The following is a 26,969-nucleotide window of genomic DNA, read 5'->3' as shown; positions in this document are numbered from 1 at the left end:
GACATCGTGATGCAGTCTCAGAGAGTCAACCAGAGAACTCTTTTTCCCTGTGCTGTTTCCCTTATGCCCAACCTTTCTGGGCATAAGTCTTAATAAAACTTAATCTCAGAAAAGTTTGACTGGCCTCATATTAATTGCCATTACATTGAGAGCCGACAGTGTCATACCAATAACATATCTCTTGGCAACCATGAAGGGATTGTGAGGATTTTTGTCCTTATGCTGGGTGGTTGAGAGCTTGCAGGACTAGTTGATGTGACCCTTTTTGCAGCTAATGAGCAGGTACCTGAACCTTTGATTCAGTGTCACCACAAATGGTGAGCCTTCATCTGGCCTCCTGGGGCTCCTTGCTCCACCCATAAACAATGTTCTCCTTTCCTTTCTATCTTCATTTGCTCCTTTCAGCACTCCTTTTTATTTTTCTTCACTTTCCCCATAGTTTCACTATTTTGGATTGCCTTAATAGACATCTGTGAGAGATGAATTAAAACAGTTTCCCCCAGGGTCTGATTAACCTGGCAGGAAGCAGGACATGTTGCATCCCTCCCCTGGCCTACATGGTCTGGTTTGGATTTCAGTCCCGAAGAATCAGGCAGTCTGGTTTGGGCTGGAGTCCTAAAGAATCTGGTTTCTGGAACTCTGGCTATTGATTCTGTAACTTTGTTTAAAAGCCCTGTCTACTTCATTTCCCTGTGCCACACTTAGTGGGGAAGAGAGATCTTTGACTTTTCCTGTTATTTGTCTGTCCAGTGTGTAGTCCTGTCAGTTTGGGGAGACTGCCTGAGATGGTGCCAGGGACACCTGGCTAGACTTAAGGAAAGCATCATGGATGCCTGGATGTGGGAGTCAGTGTTGGTTTTCTGCACAGTAAGGAAAGTTGAGAGCTCAAATGATTAACCTGCAACTATGGAGTTAAGTAGAGTCTTCTAATACTGTCTTCCTCTGCCTGCTTTGAATCTGTTGTTACTAAGCTGTTGGTGCTGAGATAAGACTCATTATTTATGATCTAACTGAAATATAAACATTGGAAACTCATTTGAAACTGAAGGAAACAAAGGGTAAAAGAGGCTTTTTAAAACAAACTGTCATAGAGACTGCTTTACCCAAATTTTGGTCCACAGCTTTCCTTGGATTATCTATTGGGGTAAACAAAATTTAGCCATATGAACAGTTTCCAATTTTGTTTAAAAAAAAATCATTTGGATCCATCTATCTTTTATGAAGTATTGACTTTGTATTGCTATCATATTTGGCTAGAATATGAGGTAAGAGCTATTGGATCTTTATGTGTATATATACATGTTTAGATGTGTTTATGTGTGTGTACATGCATTATGTTAAGTGTTGTGTCTAGCATGCTACTAAATTGGCTTATAAGTAAATGAATACTCATAAATTAAGTCCAATGCTGTTTTAGTTTATATGACTTTAGCAATCTTTGACAAATTTAAGATTGTTTTAAAGATTATTGGCAAAATAAAAACATCTTCAAAATTCATACATTTGGCCTAAATTAGGCAGGTTAAAAGACTGTGTTTGAAAAAAAAAAAAAACACTGTATTTGCTAGATGCTTTAAGATCATAAACTGCTTCTGTAATTTTTGATAACTGTTCAACTTGCCTGCTTCGAAGCCATTAGATTCTAGGCCCGGGGACGGGACATGTAGAGTTAGCCATGCCCCTCACTATGATGGAAAAAGAGTCAGATATTATCTTCAGTTCCGTGTCTTAGGCTCTGCACCTGGTACATAATTAAAATTGCTTACACTAAAAATAAAAGCTATGTGTTTTTTTATAAAAAGCCATGGGGATGTGGTTTTTTAAAGAGAAAGTAATTTTTTCCAGTTTAGAGGGTTTAAAAATTATTTCAAATTAAAGAAAGATATGATAAAACTAAAGGTTTAAACGAATTGTAAAAGATTTATAAAAGACTACTCTTGCAAAAAAAAAAAATTACATGTGGGAGCAAGTTGAGTTACAATTAAAAGGGTATTATTTACTTTTTCCACAAATTAAACATTAAAATAAAAGCACATGATGCAAAGCCAAAATGTGGGCCCATGTGTCAAAATAACAAGGGTTTCTTGGAATATTAAGTTGCTCTAACCAAAAATTGTAAAGGGTTATTTATGGACATCTTACCTTGTGGTCAAACTAAGTAAAATTAGATAGATTTGTTTATAAGATTTTATTTAAAATTAACCTTAATGCTAATAATGCATTAATACAAAGGTAGAATTTGGTTTTCTCTTTTAAACAAGATTTTTCTGTAATAATTAAAAAGATAATAAAAGATTTTAAAAGGAGACAGATTCAGTTGGCCTTATGATGTCTTCACCACATCTTATTGTCTGGAAAACCAAGTCTCTACCAAAGAATAAAAGTTTTGCTTTTTAAAAAAATCTTTAAATTATTATTATTTTGGCTAAATAAATGGCTTATAGTGACCTGGGATTCTATTTTATGATATCAAGTGTTTTAAACATTTGCTATTGACAAACTTTCCAAGATCAATTTCTAAATTAAATCTGGTTTTTTTTTTTGGTCCTAATTAACTTTTTAACTATTAGGTCCCCTGAAGTCCAAAAACGACATATTGAGCTTAGTTGGTATATTAAGATCATATAGAAAACACTGTCAAATATAAAATGTGTTTAACTTCCTTTGGGTCATATTCATATAAATATGTTATTAATTTGTGTTCCATAATTGTATTTTTGGAAGAAAAGACAATTTTTGTTCCTAATTCTGATGTAATTCTGATTTGTCTCAGTATTTGTTATCAGTAATAATTATGGTTATGTGGAATTATTGTGTGCCACAGAGATGGCCAGATTTCCTTGTTAGTTGTGTCTTTAACTGTGACTGTCCTAAGACTTTTGTCGTCTACAGATAATTGTTGTCTTGATCCTTTTCAAAAGGTGGTTTATAATCAGCTATAAAACTCTCATGGGTGCTCTTGAATGAAGGTTCCTGATAACTTTAGAGATTGTGCCATTGAAATAGAAAAAAAAAAAACCTCCAGGACTTGCATAGAGAGCTGATGTGTTCATGAGGACTGTTGGCCCAATATTGGGCAGAACAAGAGTTAATTGCATGGACTTAAATAGAAGACTGAAATAGGCCAGGCACAGTGGCTCATGCCTGTAATCCCAGCACTTTGGGAGTCTAAGGCCAGAGGATCACTTGAGCCTAGGGGTTTGAGATCAGCCTGGGCAATATAGGGAGACCCTGTCTCTACAATCAATCAATCAATCAATAAGCTGGGCATAGTGGCATATGCCTGTGGTCCCAGCTACTCAAGAGGCTAAAGTAAGAGGATTGCTTTAGCCCGGGAGGATGAGGCTGCAGTGAGCTGTGATCACACCACTGCACTCTAGTCTGAGTGACGGAGCCAGACCCTGTTTCAAAACAACAAAAAAGACTGAAATAATCTTTCTTAGACCTTTTTATTTAAAACATTGCTGATCCTTTTTGCTATGTTTTTCAGAATCAAGAAAACGTTTTTCTCTTTTAAGCTATTTACACCTTTTAACAACTGAGTAAAGTATACTTCTGTAAGCAAAATTGGGGGCATATTTCTCTCTCTCTGGTTAACTTCTCCAGAATTTGAAAATTATTCGTGAGTATTCCTAACTTGTGGCAATATAGTTGTTTGCCTAAGTGCAATAAGAATCTGTCTTCTTTTGTAACAGGCACAATTAGAGACACTTTTTGTTTTATTAAGGTTTTGACTGGAATAGTATGTTTTCAGAATGCTTTTAAAAATTGGGGATTACTTAGAGATCCCATAAAAGCTCCTTGGAGGAAATGGTTTCATACTTTGTCTATGCAGTTCCTGCGCAGGGTTCCTGACCTGTGGAAAAGATTGTCACTTTCTGACAGGCCCAGGAGCCCCCAAACTATTATAAGACTTCTAGAGGAAAGGCGTTCACCCAATTCATACAAGTATTTATAGGCACAAATACATCCACAGTGGGGCTTAAGGCTTTGAAAAGTCTAACCAGAGATTCCTATGGAATAAAGTTTCAGCAAAACCAATTTATTTTAAAAAAGGATACTATATGGCAAATGATTATTCTTGCTGTACTTTATGCAAATAATCACACCAAGTATAATAAGACTAAAACGGCCAGACATGGTGGCTCACACCTATAATTCCAGAACTTTGGGAGGCCAAGGCAGGTGGATCACACAAGGCCAGGATTTCGAGACCAGCCGGGCCAACGTGACAAACAAAACCTTTTCTCTACTAAAAATACAAAAATTATCTGGGCATGGTGATGCACATCTGCAGTCCCAGCTACTTGGGAGGCTGAGGCATGAGAATCACTTGAACCCAGGAGGCAGTGGTTGCAGTGAGCTGAGATTGCACCACTGCACTCCAGCCTGGGTGACAGAGCAAGCTTCTGTCTCAAAAAAAAAAAAATGGCTAAAGCTTACCTCAAAATAAGTTTTAGTCTTGTTATACCATGTCCTACCATGGTTTGTCTTTGGTAAAACTAGGATACTGGACAGGAAAATTACATTTTGTTTAAAAAGAAAATGTATAGTGCACTAGTTATTGGATTCCAGTTCTTGTCTGTTGTTTTTGAGTTTTTGTTATATTCTACAATTTGGATTGGCTCTTTAATTCTTTCTGGACTCCAAACCAACATTTTCAAAATTTTCTTTTATTTTTCAGACTAGGACTCAATGAAATTGCTGCTCCCATGTTCCTGAGGCCCTGCAAGCTGAAGCTTATTTCTCATGATATAGGCAAGAAAAATGTGTCAGATTGCGACCACCTTCCTCCCTGGTAACTAAAGATATTTTGAGTCTAACGTCTGGATATATTGTGTCCAACATTAATCTTTGTTTTTTTTCTCTTTCCATAGAAATGCCTCTTATTAAAAACCTGTTTGCCTTCATTAATATAGAGGCTCAGCCTATTTGCAATGCCACCTCCTGGAATGAGACACAGCTGTTTAACTAAACTAATATATTCTCAGGACTAGGAAGCTGACTCAACAAAGGTGTGGATGGTTGAAGCTTGTATCTTCCTGGCTTCAACAGTCTCCACTCAAGCTGATGATGGAACAACATATACTATACTAGGAGAATCTAAGTCCCTATAAATCATTAGATCAGTCAGCAAGAGATTTTTACAACCTCCAATGTTAGGCAAGGACAACAGTCCAGTTCAGGAAGAAGCAGCTCCAGAAGACAAGACCTCCAGCCCCTTCTCCTTAAAAATAAGGAAGGTAAAATCTCTCAGGGAGAAAGAAACAGAGTAGGGGTGGGACTCAGCCAGCCCCTGCCAATGTATTTTTTCATACATACTTACTGACCAGACCTTGCAAGCTCTCTGAGGAAACTAAGATAAGCAGCATCCCACCGTAAATCTTACTCAAGGCACCATATCTGCTGATTGTGAGACCTTGAAAAACCAAAATAAGCAACATCCCAACATAAATTACACTCCAAGGAGTTAACCCTATCACCTATATGTGCACAAAACCAGAAGAATGACCAATCTTTGACCCATGCTTCATTATAATACTAAAATTCCTGCCCAAGGAGGGGCTTATCTGCCCTTTTATGATCATATATGTTACCAGGATTCCTCACTGTATCTGCACACTCTGCATTCTACCCTGCACATATAGTGACACTCACCTACCTCATGAATTCTGCGTGCCACCCTCCTTAAGACATCACAATGCACTCCCCTTGGGGAGTCAGCCCAAGAACTTTTTCCTGTTCTGTCTCCCTTATGCCCAAACTTTCTGGGGGTAAGTCTTAATAACCCTTGTCTAGGAAAAGTTTGCCTGGCCTCATCTTCATTTCTATTACTAATTTCTATTGAGAGCCAAGAACCCCATGTACATAACAATAATTTCACTCCAAAATATATAAAGCTTAAATTGACAAAACTAAAAGAAGTGATAATTCTGTAATCCTAGGAGGAGATTTTCACAATTCTCACGTTTGTTTCTTTTATGTATTTATTACCGTGACCTCTACACACTGAAACAACTCTCACATTTGTAAAAGATAGAACAAACATAAAAAAAATTCTAAGGAATTACAGTGTAGGTTGACAATTTGATTAACGAAATGGCCTTATTGATGTATAGATAACAGTGCAACCAATGGCAGAAAACTTACTCTTTTTAGGTGCACAGAGAAAATTTACCAAAACTTAGCATGTACTGGTTCATAAAGCAACAACAAATCTCATCAGATGGAAATCATTTAGAGTAGTGCTGTCCAATAGGACTCTTTTTGTCCTATTTATAGTGTTGAATACAGTAGTTACTATAGTCAACACAGTAGTTACTAGCCAGATGTGGTTACTGAACACTAATACATGACTAGTGTGGCTGATGAACTAAGTTTCATTTCTAATTAGTTCAAATAGCCACATGTGGTTAGTGGCTATCATATTGGACAGCACAGACTCACCATATATTCAGACAATCACACACACACTCACACACATGCAGTGTAAATAACCCATGGATCAAAGAAGTAAGCACAATAGAAATTAGAATATATTTTTATCTGAATGATAGTAAAAATTGTGGCATACAGCTAAAGTCCTGATTAAAGATAAATGTATTCAGTGTATGTATTAGGGAAAAAAGGCTAAAATGCAATGATCTAACTATCTATCCCAAGAAGTTATAAAAAGAAAGCAAATAAATCTAATGAAAGTAGAAAGAGTTAAATGGTAAGGAGTATGAATTAATGAAATAGAAAATAAACATTCACAAAAGGAAAATAAAGCCAAAATGGATTTTTCTGAAAATAATAAAATTGATAGTCTCCCAGTAAGACTGATCAAGGAAAAAAGGACTATCTGTCAAAGAATGCAAAAATGTGCAACAGTCCAGATCCTGTGGTCATTACAGATTTAATATAAGGGATGATACAAAATTAGCCAGGTGTGGTGGTACATGTCTGTAATCCCAGCTACTCAGGAGACTGAGACACGAGAATTGCTTGAACCCGGGAAGCAGAGGTTGTGGTGAGCCGAGATTGCACCATTGCACTCCAGCCTGGGCAACAAGAGTAAAACTCCATCCCTAAATAAATATATTAAATAATCTTTAAAAATTGAAAATCTGTTCAAAATATACACAAGAAGAAATCTAAAATCTGAATAGCTCTGAGTCTCTTAAGGAAATTAATTATAGTTTAATATTTGCTCATAAAATGAATTCTAGGCTAGATATCTAAATGAAGAATACTTTCAGCATTAAAGGAAAAAATAATTAATTGTACGCAATCTCTTCAAGGTAATGGGAGAAGATGGTATACTATCCAACTAATTTTATGGAATCTGTGGATTATGCTCTTTAGAAAGGAAGATTTCCTCCCTCAAACAAGACCATGAGGAGCCTGGTTAAGTAATTTGCTCTTTTGGGACATTCAGTTTTGTTAACTTTGAATTTTGAAAATTTCAAAATTATATAAAAATTGAAAGAATAATACAGAGAATTCCTGTATATCCTTTACCCAGAGTCCTCAAATGTTAACATTTTATCATATTTACTTTATAATTCTCTATCAACTCTATCTAATCTACTTACCTATCTAGATATATATCTATATATAATACATCTAGACATACTACTATACCTATTACTCTTAGATATACCTATCTAGGAATATTTTATATCTATATAATATATACATATATACACATTATATGTATATATGTCTATAATTTTGGAGGGGAGAAAATGTATACAAATTTATTTAACATGTATACACAGGGAGAATCACAGAGTGATTGCCCCACATATGTAGAATCTTTGTCTGAATTATTTAAGAGTAAGTTGGCCGGGCGCGGTGGCTCAAGCCTGTAATCCCAGCACTTTGGGAGGCCGAGACGGGCGGATCACGAGGTCAGGAGATCGAGACCATCCTGGCTAACACGGTGAAACCCCGTCTCTAATAAAAAATACAAAAAAAAAACTAGCCGGGCGAGGTGGCGGGTGCCTGTAGTCCCAGCTACTCGGGAGGCTGAGGCAGGAGAATGGCGTGAACCCGGGAGGCGGAGCTTGCAGTGAGCCGAGATCTGGCCATTGCACTCCAGCCTGGGTGACACAGCAAGACTCCCTCTCAAAAAAAAAAAAAAAAAAAAAAAAAAGAGTAAGTTGCAGACACTATGCCCCTTTGACATTTAAGTAAGATGGGAGAGCATTTTGAGCAGAGGAGTGACATGGTCTGACTTATATGATCTAGGGGCTGTGTTGAGAACTGAGTGATGTAGGGAAAGCAGGGAAGCAGGGAGGCTATTAGCCTGAGCAACTGGAAGGACAAAATTACCGTTTTCTAAGATGAGGAAGACTAAAGGAGGGCATGTTTGGGGAAGAAATTTGCTTCTGGATATACTAAGTTTAATATGCCTAATCAGTCATGGTACCAAAGCCAGTTTATAAGGCTTCTTATGTTTTCAGGGCCAGAGTTTTCTGCTCTTATGATACTGATGATTCTCGAAGATTGCACCATCCACCTTTGAGGTTGCTGACTCCCAGTTGATTGCTGGCCTGCCACTCATCCTGTGCTGTTTTCTTGGAGCCTGACCTCCTCAGTGATTGCTGCTGGAGAGGCTGAATGGTGCAACCTGGAAGTGCAGAGTAGTTGATGCTCTGTGGTGGAAACCAACCAGATGGAGAGAGGAGTCTGCAGAGAAGTCTTCTCTTTCTTCCTCACCCCAGGTAAGATGCAGTACTTTAGTTCACATGGCTTGTGCCTTGAAAATGATCAGTGAGACTTAAGCAAACAGCTGTGCCTTTAGAAGCTACAGACAGCTCAGTAACACCTATCCATATTTGCTTTCTCTCCTCTGCTTCACTTCCCACTTACCTTCAGTCATGCTTTTCTTGAATTGCATCACCCTAATATTGTCTTAGTAATAAGGTTTTGTCTTAGGCCCTATTTTCTCAGGAATCCAGACTAAGGCAGGTATCATAGTGGAGATGTTTATTAGGCAAAGGGATACGTGAGTCTGAAGTTCAGAGAAGAGGTCTGTAGGCTGGGGATATAGATTTTGGATTTGTAGATAATATTTAACAACATAAGACTATGAGATCAACTAGGAAGTAGATATAGGTAGAAAAGAAAAGAGAGCTGAACACTGAGCCCTCAGGCTCTCCAGTATGTAAAAAGAAGTCCAGAGAGATGAGGAAATACCAGCATTGAGACAGAAGAAACAGCTCATGAGGTAGAGGGAAATCAAGAGTGTTGTTCTGGAAGCCAAACTAAAATATGTCAATTATACAAAATACTATTGATTGGTAAGCAATTTAAGTCTGAGAAATGAAAATTGGAATCATCAACACTGAGGTTATCAAACTTGGCTAGAACTCTATGTTGAGAAAAAATCGCATAATATATAGTAATGTCACACCTCTCATTCCTGATATAATTTGTATCTTCTTTTTCTCCTGATCAGTTTGGCTAGAAGTTTATCAATTTTACTATTATTTTTACAAGATACTTTTGATTTAAACAGAGTATAGAAATTCATTTTTTGCTCTTGTTTTTCTGTTTCCTATTTTATTGATTTCAAATCTAATCTTTATTTCTTTTCCTCTCTTTATGTTGGGTTTACTTTATTCTTATTCTATCTTATTAAGTTGGAAGCTGAGGTAATTGAGAACTTTTTTCTACTATAATTGCTTTATTGCTATGAATTTCCCTCTAAGTAATACTTTGGCTGTATCTCATAGATGATGATGAAGTTAATGATGATGATAATGAGTTATATATATATATTTTTAAAGAACTGTTTTAGGTTCACAGTAAAATGGAGCAGAAGGTACAGAGATTTCCCATATACGCCCTACCCCCACACATGCATAGCCTCCCCCATTGTCAACATCCCCCACCAGAGTGGTATATTTGTTACAACTGATGAACCTACATTAACACTACATTATCGCCCCAAATCCATAATTTACATTAGGGTTCACTTTTGGTGTTGTACACTACAAGGGTTTGGACAAATTTATAATGACATATATCTGTCATTATAATATATACAGTAGTTTTACTGTCCTAAAAATTCTCTGCGCTTTGTTTATTCATTTGTATTCATCCTCTCTCCCCTCTACCAACCCCTGCAACCGCTGATCTTTTAGATGTCTCCAGAGTTTTGATTTTCCAGAATGTTATATAATTGGAATCATACAGCATGTAGCCCTTTCATACTGGCTTTTTTCACTTAATAATATGCATTTACGTTTCCTCTGTTTTTTCATGGCTTGATAGCCCATTTATTTTTAGCACTGAATAATATCCCATTGTCTAGCTATTCCATAGTTTATTTATCCATTCACCTACCAAAGTACATTTTGACTGCTTCCAAGTTTTGATAATTGTGAATAAAACTGCTGTAACATCCATGTGTAGGTTTTTGTGTAAACATGGTTTTCAACTCCTTTGGGTAAATACCAAGGATCACAGTTGCTTGATTGTATGCTAAGAGTTTATTGGGAGTTATTTTTTTAACCATGAATGGCTGCTGGATTTTGTAAAATGTGTTTTCTGCATCTGTTGATAGGAACATGTGATTTATCTTATTTAGCCTGACAGAGTGCATTACATTAATCTGTTTTTGAATACTGAACCTGTTTTGCATACCGGGGATAAATCCCAGTTCGTTGTGTATAATTCTTTTTATACATTGTTGAAGATTTTTTTGCTGCTATGTTCATGAGAGATTATTGGTTTGTAGTTTTCTTGTAATGTCTTTGGTTTTGCTATTAGGGTGATGCTGGCCTCATGGAATGAGTTAGGAAGTATTCCCTCTTCTTCTATCTATGATAGAGAATTGTTATAATTTCTTTCCTAAATGTTTGACAGAATTTTCCAGTGAACTCATGTGGGCCTAATGCTTTCTGTTTTGGAAGGTTATTAGGTATTGATTCAATATCTTTAGTAGATATAGGCCTGTTCAATTTGTTTATTTCTTCTTGTGTGAGTTTTGGCAGATTGTGTCTTTCAAAGAATTGGTCCATTTCAGTTAGGTTATCAAATGTTGGGGCACAGAATTCTTCATAGTATTCCTTTATTATCCTTTTAATGTCTGTGAGATCTGTAGTGATGACCCCTCTTTTATTTCTGACAGTAGTAATTTATGCCCTCTCTTTTTTCCCTAGCTAGCCTGGCTAGAGAGGCTTATTGATTTTATTGACCTTTTCAAGAAAACTTTCAGTTTCGTTGACTTTCTCTGTTGATTTATTGCTTTCAATTTCATTGATTTCTGCTCTAATTTTTATTATTTCTTTTCTTCCGCTTACTTGGGATTTAAATTGCTCTAGTTTCCTAAGGCAGAAGCTTAGATGATCGATTTTAGATCTTTCTCCTTTTCTAATATTCACTCAATGCTATAAATTCCCCTCTAAGCCCTGGTTTTACTGCATCCCACACATTTTGATAAGTTCTATGTTCATTTTTATTTAGTTCAAAATATATTTTGAGATTTCTTCTTTGACTCATGTGTGATTTAGAAGTGTGCTGTTTAATCTCTAAGTATTTTGAGATTTTTCTAGCTATATTTATTATTGATTTCTAGTTTAATTCCATTGTGGTTTGAGAGCAGACATTGTTTGATTTCTACTCTTGTAAACTTGTTAACATGTGTTTTGTGGTGCAGAATGTGGTCTATCTTGGTGAATATTCTATGTGAACTTGAGAAGAATGTGTATTCTGCCATGTTGGATGAAATGGTATATAGATGTTCATTATATCCAGTTGTTGGTGTTGTTGAGTTCAACTATGTCCTTACCTGCTAGATCTGTTCATGTCTGATATAGGGGTATTGAAGTCTCCAAGTATCATGGTGGATTCATCTATTTCTCCTTGCAGTGTCATCAGTTTTTGCTTCATGTATTTTGACAATGTTGTCAGGCACATACATGTTAAGAATTGTTATGCCTTCTAGGAGAATTAATCCCTCTATCATTTTGTAATACTCCTGCTTGTCCCTGATGCCTTTCCTTGTTTTGAAGTCTGCATTGTCTGAAATTGATATAGATGCTTCCACTTTCTTTTGATTAACATTAGTATGGTATATCTCTCTCCATCCATTTACTTTTAATCTATTTTTGTTTTTATATTTAAGGTGGGTTGCATTACTTGTAGATAATATATACTTGGGTATTGTTTTTTGATCAACTCTGACAATCTCTTCCAATTGATGCAGTTAGACCATTGATATTTCAAAGTGATTCTTCACATACCTGAATTACCATCATATTGGTTACTGTTTTCTATTTGTTGCCCTTATTTTCTGTTACTATTTTTGTCTTCTACTCTTTCTATGCCCCTTGTGGTTTTTCTTTTTTTTAAAGATGTGGTCTCACTATGTTGCCTGGCTGGTCTCAAACTCCTTTGTTTAAGTGATCCTCCTGCCTCAGTCGCCCAAGTAGCTGGGCCTATAGCCATGGGCCACTGCACCTGGTTCATGGGTCTTGTGATTTTAATTGAGCATTTTATATGATCTGCCCGCCTTGGCCTCCCAAAGTGCTGGGATTACAGGCATGAGCCACTGTGCCCGGCCAGGTGTTGGGTATTTAAAAAATACACACACTCACATGTTCGTGCTCGTGTCTGCTACAGGGACATTGTATTCTTGAGCTTTCTTCTGGGATGTGTTTATCTTCTCAGGTCTTGCTTTTAAGTTTTTACACAGTGTTTAGGGTTTTTCTCCACAAAGTAGGCAAGATGCTTCCCTAGTACTCTAACTCGGAGTTTTTTCAAACCTCAGCACTACTGCCATTTGGGGCTAATTCATTGTTATAAATTGTAGGATACTTAATAGCATTTCTGATCTCTACCCACTAAATGCCAGTAGTGTCCATCTCCTCTGGTTGTGACAACCAAAAATGTCTCCTGGGGGACAGAATTGCCCTTGAGAATTACTGCCCTGATGCTCTATGAATTATGAGGTTTTCTACTCTGGCTGATACCATTCCTGTCTCTTTGTGAGTTCTGGTGATTTTTCCCTCCAATCCTTTTGGATAGTTCTTTCCCCAAACTCAGGTAGTCTCCTAACATATATATGCTCATAAGTACTCAACTGAATACTTGAGAGGGACTCTGCAGATCTCCACTGTTGTCTTTCTGTGCACTTATCTCCTCTCTGGTACTCTGTCCTGCAAAAGCTAGCCACCTTGGCCTCCCAGGACTTCTTGCTCCATCTTCTCAAGAAAACTGCCAGTCTCTGCCTGAGCCCCATTCCTTGTGCTGTGGCCTGGAAACTCTCTCCAAGCAAGGAAATGGGCAATCCAAGTTTGCCTCATTTGTTTTTTGTCTCTCGTGAATCCCATCTTCCCATTCTTTGCCTCTGTCTGCTACATTGATGTGAGCTCACATCAATTTATTTGATATTTAATAAAATATCAAATAAGTAATTGGTATTTTATTTATTCAGGCAGGTTAGATCTGATCCCTGTACTCTATCTTGGCCTGAAGGTTTTTGTGTGATAAAAACAGCGTATTTTTATGTTAATTAGAAAAGTTCAGAAGACAGGAAACATTGATAATGTAGGAAAGGTGAGGATTATTGGAGTATGTCTTTCCATAGGTGTGAGAAGACAGCTTGGATCCAGTGGAGAGGTTAGCCTTAGGCAGAAGCAGTTGATCTAAAGTTCAGAGGAAAGAAGGAAGCCGTATATAGACATATAGACACAGGTTTCTAAATATGTATTTGTTTTCTAAATATGTATTTGTTGTAAATAATGGTGTGACATAGATGGGGAGAGGTATATAGATAGAACATTTATATAGGTGTATAAAGAACAAAAAAATGTTACCGGGATGTTATTAGGATTATGGATTCCGGTGACTTTTTGGGTGATTTTTACTTCTAAACTTCTTCTATTACCTTTGTAATATGTAAAGAAACATTTTAAGAATTTAGATAAACTAGATGGAGACTTAGTTTTGTTCAGCTGTTCTCAGCACCTTGTCACATTACTCGTTTGCTCAAAACCTCTAATGATCTCTCATTACATTCAAAGAAAGTTATAGTTCCAACAATGGCTAACCAGGTCCTCCATGATCCAGCTTCTCCCTGCCACAATCACCATTTATCTTTGGCCTCAGCTAGTTTCCCCCATGTTCATTCTGCTCTAGCCGTACTGGCCTCTTTGCTTTCTTGAACAAATGAGGCATTGCTCCTACATCAAGTTGCTTTGCAGTTGCTGTCTGCATGCCTGGAACATTCTCCAGTCTCATGGCTTGCTTCCTTATACTATCTTTTCTCCAATGTCACATTCTCAGTGAAAACCTTTCCCGGCCAACCTATCTAAATTGCACTCTTTCCTTCTTGACATTTTGTATCACTTTCCTATCTTCTCCCTAACCACTTGTCATCATATGACATACAATATGCGTTTTTAAGAAACTGTTTCTCATTTACTTTGGGTTTTCCACTGCCATGTATAGTTTTTCACACACACAAGCAACAGACGTAAATCTCAGAACAGTGCCTGACCCAGAGTGGGCATATGTTGAATAAAAGCTTGCAAAATGTTTTGCTCAATTTTGAAAGACATCTCTGAAAACTCCATCTTGGGAGATGGGATTAATCAGAGGTGCCAGATGACATAGAGCACTGCTACATTTCCGGCCATAGAAAAGAGCCCACAGGGTGAGGCTGCTCAGGTCTGTGTGTATTCATTCAGGTCTTGAGTCCACAGACCTGAGAATGAAACAAAGAGCCAGAGAACCACGGAGTTGGGATGGAGGTCATTGGAAGGGCTCCAAGGGTTGCATACAGGGGATGTCTGAGGGGAATCCCCCAAGAACAATGGTAGGAGATGGGTCCAACTCTCAGCAGTGTAACCCTTAAAGTCCCAGGTGAATGAGTCTAGACGAAGAGTAAGAAGAGACCTGCCAAAGAGGCAATTGTGTAAAAAGCTGTTCATCCACATTTCCAACATCAGTGTTCAGTTACCATTGGAATGTAAAGTATATGTGTGTGGTGTGTGTTACAGGGAGAGTGGAGTAACAAATGGCAAAAGTTGACAGAGGTCAAATCATGGAAGGCCATGCTAATTTTATTAACTTATATAGTGCATAAAGTCTAGAATTTAAAATTACAAAGGTTTTCTACAAATCAATAAGAAAATACAAATAACCTATATTAATCAGAACAGAAACCCAATTCAATTATCTTAAACAAGAAAGGGACTTTATTGGCTCACAAAACTTTAAAGTCCGGAGGTAGGGCAGGCTTTAGGCACAGCTGGATCTAGGGCCTCCAGAAAAATGACATCAGAACTTAGTTCTCTTTCCATTTCTGCTAGCATCCAAGTTTCTCCTCAGACAGACTCTCTCCACATGGCACAAATTCAGGTTTACATGGTCCTTGATTCCTGGGATCTCCATAAAGCCTTCTTTCCAATAGTCCCAGCAGAAGTTCTGTTGAGGGCTCTCCTTAGCCTGGCTTAAGTTATATACCCATTCTTTAATCACTGTGGCTAGGAAGCTGTGGGACTCAGGAGGCCAGGCCTGGTCATGTACTCACCTAAGCCACAGGGAATGGATTCCCCACAAATAAATAAGGGTTGTATTACCAGAAGGTGGGGAAGGAGATGCTGAACAAACAAAAACAAGATACCCACACATAACCCAGTAGAAAGCAGGTAAAGGATACAAACAATCCACAGTAAACTATAAATGGCCAATAAACATGAAAATAACCCCAATCTCACCATTTTTTTTTTATAGTCAGGGAAATGCAAAATAAGAATTCTTTTTCGCCCAACAGATAAAAACTATCAAGTGTAGGTATGGTTATATGGGAAAATGAACATTTTCCATACAGTTGGTGAAAATACAGTTATGAAGGCCTTTGGGAAGACTAAAGGTGGACAGAGAACAAACCCTTTGACCCAACAATCCACCTTACTGGACTCCAGACTAAAGAAATACTCACACACATGCACAAAGACATCTCGATAGGATGTTTACTTTGGCAATGTAATAGCGACAGGAAAAAAAATTAAGGGAATAGTTAAATAATGGCATTTTCATACTATTTAATAATATTCAACCATTAAAGAAATTTAAAGACCTGTTATCTTTTTTTGAGACCAAAGCTACAGAATATGAGATCCTATTTATGTAAAAAGTGTTTTTATGTGTATGTATATTTGCATGGAAAGGTGACTAGAGGATGTATGTTAAACTGTGGTGAAATGTGATTGGTAGCATTGGAGAAAAGAGTCTCTCTATTCAAAGAACTGCGTTATTATTTTTTATACAATGAGAAGGTAGTCATTAGACTTTCATAATTAAAAAAAGAAAAATGGGCAAAAGCAATTCATAATAGGAAATGCAAATGGCCAACAAACATGAACAGATGTTCCTCCTCATTAACATTCAGAGAAAAGAAAGAAATTCTGCCTATCAGATTGGCAAACATTTTTAAGGATTCAGGGTTGGCAGACTGTAGGCAAACAGGCATTCTTACTAATGATGGAGTTGTAAATTGGTAAAATCTTTTTGGTACTAGTTCTCAAAACTGAAAATGTGAAATCTGATCCAATAAATTTCTAGTTATTCATCCTACAGAAATACCCACACAATTAGCAAAATACATCTACAGGAATGTTACCTATGCCTTTATCTATAGTGAACCTAATTATCAATCCATAGGAGATTAAATTACAAAATATTCATGCAATGGAATAGTATATAGTTATGAAAAAAGAACATCTTTAATGTGGGCGGAGAGGAGGCAAGTCTCAGTGTAGTGTGTGTGAAATGGGGTTATGTCCTACTTTATATGGTAGCTGAGGATTAAGAGTTAATCCATGATAAAGCACTTCAAATAGTGCCTGTCACAGCAACCACAGTTGTCAGCTATTAACACACTGTTGATTAAATAAGTATATGCCTAAATCTGGAAGAACAACAAACCAAATTATCAAGACTTCTGGGTAACACTGTGAAAGGAAATACCCTTTTTCATTTTACATTTCTGCACTGTAAAAAATTCAAACCAGCAATGTATAATAGCTTTCACATTTGTTAACCATAAACACAAATTTATCAAGGTTTAATAGCCACCACCCATGGCATGGTGAATATGTCCGTGGAGTCTACAGAACCAGATGTGAGTTTTATCTCTAGGCCACATGCAAGTCACATGATCTCTGAATCTTGCTTTCCTAGTCTACAAATGTGAGATAGGTACAGTGTCTTAAGCCAATGCCTAGCATGCAGATTATTTCAGTACATGTAACCCTCCCTTCAATTTACATGAATATGAGACATAATGCTAAAGATCAACAAGTACCAACTGGGTATGACTACAGAGAGCTTAACCTCCAAGAAAGCCAGAAGAAAAAACCAGCAAATGCTCAGTGGCTACTGGGCAGGTATCAGCAGTCTGCATGACCTAAAATGACTGCTCATTTGCTAACCAAACAGATGTTCTGGCGATGCCACTGCTTGGCAACTGCCATATCACCACTTCATCAGAAGCTAGGCACTCCTCCAAATTTCTAAGATTATCTGTGTGGGTAATAAATGAATGTGTGGATGGAATTTTAAAAATCACTACAGAGTATTCAAAATCAATTTGTCTAGTGGGGACTAAGCCTAACTAGAGAAAGAAAGTACACATCTCATCATTTCCTCTTCTTGTGTGCTACCATCCAGTTTGTTTTGGTCCAGTCCCTTTTCCCCACAGAGCTTCGCCTTAGCCTCAGAATCCTTTCTGAACAATGCAGATATTAGAGCTGCCAAGACAAAGACAGTATTTGCCAACCCTAATACTACTTTTTCTACACTCACATTACCAAATATCTTTGGCATTTATGACAAATCTACCACAGGGAAGCTTCCTTGTATATAGGAACCATATACGATATTAAAAAGCATGACATAACAGCCATTGAGAGGTTGCTCCCTTCTTACCTACTCTGATACAAGAATTCTGTCATCCCAGCTGTCTTCCAAATATGCCACCTCAAAACCTACTTGGAAAGAAGCCAGTTATAAATAAATAAATCACATCATTTATCTTAAAGCAGAGGAGTTTATAGCTTTATTGGACATTGACTTGTTTTCCCTCAGCCACAGAGAAAAAGACCCAAACAAAAGTCCCTACATTTTCTTGTATAACTTAAAATACATTATATCATTACTACATATTTATACTTCAATAAATCTTAATCTATAAAGCACATTTTTTATAATTGTTATCAGAAAACCTATAAACAAGCTCCATTCTGCCTCACTTCTCCACCAGCTGGCCTTGCATTTATACTATGCTTTTTAATAGGCTCACGCAAAATGTCACCTTCCATTTTTAAACTTGTTCCAAGCACCAGATATAACCAAAATCTCTGAACTAGGAAATATTTGTATTCACATGGGTCATTTTCCACACAATGATGCCCATTATAAAAAAGCCTCCTCTCATATTCTATATTTTAACTTCCAGAGTTTTCCACTCAACAGTAGAACCACAGTACTTGGAATTCTCAGCCAAGGAGTATATAATCCTACTACTACAATGTATTACTTTAATACATTTTTAAAAATGTGTTAAGACTGAAAATTAAAAAAAAAAATTCAATTCTGATAGGATAGTTAATAAACTAGTTGTTAATAGTCTAGTTGTTTACTTTTTAAATAGAACAGTCCATTCAACTTAATATGTAGGTACAACCTCAATGCTATTAAGAGATTGATTAGTTCTTTAAAAAGATTCACAAACTTCCAAATTGTGGTAAGAGTATCGTGGACTCACCTCTGAAGAACACTGGAGAGCGAGCTAGCTCTTTGAGCCAAGTCCTCCTCCCCCTCCAAATACAACACCCTGGTAAAAGAACTATAGTTCTGGGAACCTCACAGGTGACCTCCCCTGAGGAATGCTCAGACAAGGGGAAGAGGCTAACTCACATAAAACAGCAAACCCCTATGATTTACAGTGGAAGAATACCTACCTACTTATGGTAGGATTACAGTACCTAGCACAGTGCCTTGTCGGTAGAAAATGTTTAATAAACGCATGGCTGCTTTTTTAGCCTGATGTTCAACCCTTTTGTACCAAAGGAATAAAAAATAGGTAACCTGATACTTGTCCTCCTGTCAGGGAATTTTCTATCCTTAGCAAAGATGAAGGCAAAATAATGATGAATTTGATCATCTTTTTCTAAAAGCCATGACAGACCATTACCCTTATGTTTACATTTGCCCTTCAACACTGCCATCCACTACAAATATTTCCCTAGTGTTATAATTTCTACCTTCATTATTTTACAAGTGTTTATTGTTTAGACTGTATGCTTTTTAATAATATATGGGAAAACATTATTTTCATTAGTAAGATGACTCCAAATTATAGAGAGGATGAGTAGCTTTTGAATTTTCCTGCAGGCAGAATATAAATTCTTGATACACTTCAATTCTGAGATCAAATTATTTGTATATCTTCCCCAATCAAGGTGTTCCATTCACTTTTTGATGTTTTATCACCATCACTTCTTATCTGAGATCTTATGGCTCATTTTGAGGCTCTTAGCCATCCATTATCCTCTATTTTCTCAAATGCATATTCAAATTAGGTAAAAGGAAACAAGCGTAAATTTTTAAAAGATCGTTTAAAATGGTTTTCAGACTTTGTAATTCCTGTTGCCTTTTAATATATAAGGGAATGTATCCTTATAAAGAACATTTCAATGATCAATGCAGAAATAACATATTTGTCTTTAAAAAAAAAAAAAGGAAACTTTCAAGAAAGGGACAATGAATCAGGTAGTTCATTATTTGGAGAATAGAGACATAAACATCACATGGAAAATTTAGGCATTCAGACCTGAATTAAGTTTAAAATTTCAGTTTCTAGGCAGGTACGACACCATTTCTTCAAGATAAAATCATAATGGTGAGTGAAGATTTTTACATTTCCCAGTGGATTTTCTGACAGTCAATAGGGAAAAAACTATTCTGCATCATTTCATATTTTAAATTTTGTCTTCATTTCTGAAGAAAAAGACCTGAGTGCTGATTTTTTTTTTCAATTTCTTAAACTTTCACAACATTCAGAAGTTTTTCTGCATTGTGTCTTCTCTGATGTCTAAAAAGATTTGAGCTTTGACTATACGATTTCCCACACTGAACGCATTCATAAGGTTTCTCCCCAGTATGGATTCTCTGATGATTAATAAGCCCCGAATTCTGGCTAAAGGCTTTCCCACATTCAAGACATTTGTAAGGTTTTTCTCCAGTGTGGACTCTCTGGTGTTGCACAAGAATGGAACTTCGGCTGAATGCTTTCCCACACTCAACACATCCATAAGGTTTCTCCCCACTGTGAATTCTTTGATGAAGAATAAGGGCTGAGCCCTGACTGAAGTGTTTTCCACATTCATCGCATATATGTTGTTTCTTTCGAGAGGGATTTCTCTTTCTTTCAAATCTGCCCTTGGGGAAACAGGTTTCTCCATATTTAAAAATCTGAGGAACACTCATATTGAGAGTACCAGGAACTTCATGGGATTCTACTGCTGAAGGAAGCTCCTGCTTTGGAGCTAGTGCTCCATTTTCAGTCCTACCATCATCATCTGAAAAAAACAGAAAATGTAAATATCATTCATTATCTATTAAGGGAAAAAGAAACCGAAAAAAAATTTTTTTAATGAATTAAATAGCTTGCACACATCTATAAACCACTCTGAAACGGTGTTAAGGCCTGTTCTCAAAAAAGAAAAAATGAAATTACTCTGAAATAACAGTATAACATCATGATATAAGAGATCTCTGAATAAAACATAGGCAAGTGGTTTATAAACGGTAGTCAGAAAACAAAGGGCAGAAAGAGGGTAGATTCTAAGATGGTTAGGGAGATAGTCAAAGTTATGTGGCTAGGTATGGATGAAACGTTGTAAGAATAAAAATAAAATAAAATTGGCCACTAGGAAATCATTATAATGTTCTTTTGCTTTGAGAAAGGGAGACATCAAAATACAAAGACATAAATTTTAAAAACCTATCAGAAAGTGGCTATTTCTGAAATGAACAAGACAAGTCAGGTCACAGCCAATGTTAGGCTAAAAGCAGAACACAGGAGTCTTGACAAGAAGGGGCTGAAGATAAGCTGGGGGCATCCTGTGTTAACCAAACACATGACATAAAAATTCAGTATGCCCCTAATAAATGAAAGTTTTCCAATAAAAGAAGCTTGCCCCATGTGATATTTGTCATGGTACTTAGAAAAATGGTTATTTCTAAGCTAGTGAAACGTGTCCAATGAAAGAAAAGCCTGAATTACCAACAGGTAGTAGCATCACTCACATGCAGGCAGAGATAACGGCAAGTGTCATTTAAGACTCTTCTGAAACTTCATGCCTTAAGGAGTAAAGATACAGTTAATCTAGGGTTAGCAACTGCCTTCAGTGAAGAGGGAAATAGTAAATAATTAACAAAAAGATAAAGTCAGGAGATAAGGCTAAGAGAGAGAGACTGAAAGGTTAGAGGACAGTGAGGTTTGGAGACTTGAAAAACAGAGGAGTGAGTTTGAAGATTAAGTGGAGACAAACGGCACACAGGAAACAGAAATTCCCAAGTGTGGAAGAGACCAGACAGCTGAAATAAGGCTATTTAAACATAGGTGAAAAGTCACTCTAAAATTCAGATGATGAGAAGTTGAAAATATCAACCCCATATATCAAGAATGATGCTTCTCAAACTTTACTGCACAGAAGAATGTCTCATGAAACATGTAAAACTGCAGATTTTCAGCAGACTTCAGCCCCACCCCAAAACTTCTGATTGGCTGGCACTGTCCCCTCAGATGTGAAGAAAACCTGCTCAGACCTCATTCAGTGACATATAAGCACCATCTCCAACTACCTCAAGGAATGGTTACTAAAGCAGAGTCAAACAAAATTTCATTTTAGTTCACATAAACATGAGAAAGCAATCTAGCAGTTTTAGGAATATACTGGGCCATATCAAAGGATACACATAAGTATATGGTGTTAATGACCAATATATTGGGAAAGACCAGTCTCGTGAATTAATACAACTTTGAGCTTTTAGAAAAGCTTTTTCTGCATTTAAAGCATGTTATAGCTAAGAAGGCTTTTTTGCGTAAATACTTAGAAAAAGGAAAAAAATCACTCCGAATATAATTTCTACAAAAGAAGCTTCTTAGAAGAAAATGACTCTAGGTAGATGTTGAAGAAAATCAGAAATAAATATTTGGAAAGACTTCAGTGATATACAACAGAGAGATGAGAAAAGGTTTTCAGGTAAGCTTACTGTACCAATGGAATTAGGCAGGAGATTGAAAGTAAAAGGATGGAAAATGGATGACAAGTAATACTGAATGTAAAATAGAGGGACTTGGTCCACGGGTGGGTGCTGGCTCAAAGTAAGGCAAATGCTAGCCTGACATGGGCAACTCTTTTTAGGAAGGAAACTCAAAGGGAAGAAAAGGCTGAAGATGTTAATGTGTAGGAATAAAAGATCTGAGGCCAGCAAAATCAACTTAATCAGAAAAAAACTGAGATCTTAGATTAAGAGTGATATGATCCCCCCAACCAGTGAGAACAAGCAAAGTTCGGAACAAACGGCCTACGCTCTCTTTCACCCTCTAGTCCACACAGAGTTCTGGTCCTCACCACAGTGCCTTAGGGAATGGAGCTCCCAGGATGCCCACTTGAGCTGGTTCTCCACAGCATCAAGCTCAGAACTTGGTAATCCCTGAGCTTCTTCTTGAGATACCATGTCTTCTACTAGTACTTCCCGTTTTCGTCGACGGAGAGAAACCTGGAAACAGAAAGATGTGATTCAGAGAAGGAACTGTAATGAGAATCAGAACTAAAAACATGTAAGAGAAACCCCATAAAACAAATATTGCAGAAGCCTAGATGGCAAAGAAGCACAGATAACAGGGAGTGGTAGGGGCATGGGGGAAAAGGTATAAACCTAATTCTAATTTAGTTGAGTGGAATTAATTCAGCAGCTTTGCCTACTACTATGCCAGTGCTTCTGACCCAGGAAATGACACAAGCAGGCTCACCGGTTGTCCAGGGTCATCAAGTTCACTCTCCAAATCCTCCAGCACTGTCACTGCCTCCTCTCCATTCTCTGGATGATGATCTCGAACCCAAGTCTGTAGCTCTTTGGGTAGGATGGCAACAAACTGCTCCAGCACTACCAGCTCCAAGATTTGCTCTTTTGTGTGCGTCTCTGGCCTGAGCCACAGACGGCAAAGTTCTCGGAGCTGGCTCACAGCCTCACGGGGCCCAGGTGAATCCTGGTATCCAAACTGCCTGAATCGCTGTCGGAAAATCTCTGGGTCTGGGAGATGGTTCCAGGGGATACTTGATCCCTCTTCGCCATCAGGATCCTCCTCCAACTTCACTCTCAGAATTTTTTCCTCTTCATCTGGAGTTGGGATGATAAGTATTGAATCTTCTTCCACTGACTGTGCAGACATTCTGATTTATAATATTTCAAGAAAATACAACTGAGGCAGAATATAAGCCTCAGGGCAATACCCCGTTTTCTTCACAGGCACTCCTGAGGCACAAGAAATAAAAGATATATAAATAAGCAAAAATATCCTAAGAATTTGGACTTACACTGGTAAAAGTAAAAGATACTTGTTCTTTGATGGAGTTAAAAATTCCAGTCAATAACCTACACTAGGAATTGGCAAACTACAGCTTCGCGGCCAAATCTAGCCTGTCACCCATTGCTGTACAACTCTTGCACCAATAATAATTTTCACATTTTTAAATGGCTGTGGTCTTCACCACAGTGCCTTAGGGAATGGAGCTCTCTAAAATCAAATGAATACCTAATGATATTTAGGGAATGGAGCTCCCCAAAGTCAAATGAATACCTCATGACAAGTGAAAATGATACGAAATTAACATGAATGTGTCCATAAAAAATTGTACTTACTCATACTTCACGCTACAATAGCAGAGTTGAGTAGTTTCAACAGACTAGATGGCCTAAAAAAACCCAACACAGTCATGCACTACAAAATGATGTTTGGAGGCCGGGCGCGGTGGCTCAAGCCTGTAATCCCAGCACTTTGGGAGGCCGAGACGGGCGGATCACAAGGTCAGGAGATCGAGACCATCCTGGCTAACACGGTGAAACTCCGTCTCTACTAAAAAATACAAAAAACTAGCCGGGCGAGGTGGCGGGCCCCTGTAGTCCCAGCTACTTGGGAGGCTGAGGCAGGAGAATGGCGGGAACCCGGGAGGCGGAGCTTGCAGTGAGCTGAGATCCGGCCACAGCACTCCAGCCTGGGCGACAGAGTGAGACTCAGTCTCAAAAAAAAAACAAACAAACAAAAAAATGATGTTTGGGTCAATGAAGGACCACATAGATGACAGTGCTCTCATAAGATTATAATGGAGCTGAAAAATTCAAGATTCACCTAGTGACACTGTAGCTGTTGTAAGGTTAATGCATTATTCACATGTTTGTGGTGATGGTGGTGTAAACAAACCTGTTGTGTTGCCAGTTTAACACATACAGTTATGTATGGTACATAAAACTTGATAACAACAATAAACGACTATGTTACTTGTTTATGTATTTACTATACTTTTCATACTATACATTTTAGAGTGTGCTCCTTCTACTTATTAAAAAAAAAGTTAACTGCAAAATGGCCTCAGGCAGGTCCTTCAGGAGCTATTATAGAAGGCACTGTTATCACAGAGATGACAGCTCCATGCACGTTACTGCTACTGAAAACCTTCCAGTGGGACAAGATAGGGAGGCAGAAGGCAACGATATTGATAATCCAGACCCTGTGTAAGCCTAAGCTAATGCATGTGTTTGTCTTAGTTTTTAACAAAAAAAGTTCCAAAAGGAAAAAAAAATAAAAACTGGCTAGGTGCAGTGGTTCACATCTGTAATCCCAGCACTATAGGAGGCTGAGGCAGGAGGATCACTAAAGACCAGGAGTTCAAGGCTCCACTGAGCTATGATCGCACCACTGCATTCCAGCCTGGGCAACAGAGTGAGACCCTGTCTCTAAAAAATGAATTTAAAAATAGCAAAAAGCTGGGCCTGGCGCAGTGGCTCACACCTGTAATCCCAGCACTTTGGGAGGCTGAGGCGGACGGATCACGAGGTCAAGAGATCGAGACTATCCTGGCCAACATAGTGAAACCCTGTTTCAACCAAAACGAAGGTTTGCTTTATTTTATGTGCTTAAAAAAATTTTACCACTTAAAAAATAAGGTATTTAAGAACTCCTTGGACTTAAAATATATGTGGAAAAAATGTTCACTTGCTGAGTAACAGATCACATAATATTGAAAAGATCATATGTGAAAAACAGATCACATATTTTGAAAAATTATCTTGCACATAATACGTAAATATTCAGTCTTCCACCACACCATACGTACATTTATATTTATAATGATAGGCATTAATCACAGAAAATTCTATTAAGAAAAGGCACTCGCATTAGCACCTTAACTTCTTGCAGTGGTCCAGTGTCTTGTCCTTACACTGGATGACTCACAGTTTCCCCAGTTCTACCTTCAGGGAAACTGTATGCTGTTTCTGGACCTTTATTATTTGCACTATCATGCCCGTGCTGTTGTTTACGACACATACTAGCAATGAGCCATGCAGCCTATGAACAACAACTTAAAAAAACTTATCGTAACCCAAGCAAGATGAAGACTGGAATCAGAAAAGGCCTTATCAGACAAGTAATACATACTGGTTTAATTAAATACCCTGGAGTGTGGTGGCCTTATAAATAAGGTCTAGCCAACATTGATTTGTTCCTATTCCAAGACCCTGCTTATCAACGGTGCAACTATTTCTACATATATTTCTCTTCCTTTCATGCTGTAGAGCATACTGCTTGTGGGAAATGGAGGGAAGGCCAACGGTCCCGACAATGTTTGGTCAGAGCACCTCGTTCCAGGTGATCGCCCACCTTACTGCTGCATAGACCTGCTGTGTACCCCGATCCCGGCCAGTCCTCTAGCCCCTCTTCCCAGCACTCAGGACGGCGGATTTCACATGACCAAAGACCACCCTGTGACAACAGCGTCGGAACCACGGCACTTCCGCCTGCGGCCGGTGGGACTACAAATCCCAACAGCCCCGCGCAAGTCTCGCCCCATACCACCTCCTCCCAACACGACTCCCAGAACCCTCCGCGAGACGCCAGGGCCTCGAAATAGAACAAAACCGGCCGGTGGGGGAGGGGGAAGGTGAGGGTCTCGGAGGACACCGGGGGTTAGAGAGCACTCTGCAGACGCCGAAGACCCAAGCAAGCCTGCCGCCTACCTCTCCCCGCCCCACAACTGCTAGGCGCGGAGAGCGCGGCCTGTTCCCCGCGCCTCCCGGGAAGCTGAGGAAGGTCCCGGGAAGGCTTCCCCGCCGGCTCCTGCTAAGAGGTCCGCAGACCCTAGCCCGGTGTCCCCCTCCCTCCCATAACGTTCCCCGCACACCGGCGCAAACCTCTGGCTCAGGAACCGCAGCAGCTTCGCTGTCCACGGCAGACGCAGAAACACCGTTCACAAGCCTTTTCCCAGAAGCCCCCGGCACGGGCTGCTTCCGGTCTGCGGGCCTGAGGAGGCGGGGAGAGGTAAAGCCCACGTTGCCATGGAGAAGCTCCCCGGGCGGGGGAGGGGCGGCCCCACGACAATGACCGCATTGAGGCTGCGCTTGGCCTCGCGCCTCGAACAGCCTAGCGTCCTCTGGACCGTTTAAAAGAAAAGTAGAGGACTCTACCATTAAGATAGTCCTTACAGTTTCGCAAGCCCTTTCACGTGCATTATCTTGTGGATCCTCTAAGTAATTCCCTGCAAGAAGGAATAAAAGCGAGTATTTGTGAAAGCTTACTACACTGTGCCAGGCGCTCTCGTCGTGCTTTACATGTCATTTATTTTTTCACAAATAAATGATGTAGGAACTTTCATTATCCCCATTGCACAGCTGAGATA

The 26,969-nt window shown here is 38.4% G+C and overlaps 1 protein-coding gene across 4 annotated transcripts; it reads right to left on the bottom strand.

Moving 5' to 3' along the window:
- Nucleotides 1-15,041: 15,041 nt before the first annotated feature.
- ZNF24 (zinc finger protein 24) lies at nt 15,042-26,562 on the bottom strand. 4 transcript variants are annotated; one of them, XM_077974516.1, is made up of 5 exons: nt 26,475-26,562; nt 23,048-23,550; nt 22,647-22,794; nt 21,316-21,369; nt 15,042-20,585 (listed from the first exon to the last, which is right to left on the bottom strand). In XM_077974516.1, the coding sequence occupies exons 2-4, from the start codon at nt 23,465-23,467 to the stop codon at nt 21,341-21,343; spliced, it is 597 nt and encodes a 198-aa protein (XP_077830642.1). In that variant the 5' UTR covers nt 23,468-23,550; nt 26,475-26,562; the 3' UTR covers nt 15,042-20,585; nt 21,316-21,340.
- Nucleotides 26,563-26,969: the final 407 nt, after the last annotated feature.

Source organism: Macaca mulatta, chromosome 18 (assembly GCF_049350105.2).
Source record: "Macaca mulatta isolate MMU2019108-1 chromosome 18, T2T-MMU8v2.0, whole genome shotgun sequence".
In the NCBI taxonomy this organism is placed as follows: Eukaryota; Metazoa; Chordata; class Mammalia; order Primates; family Cercopithecidae; genus Macaca; species Macaca mulatta.
This window is presented reverse-complemented; position numbering and strand designations above follow the sequence as displayed.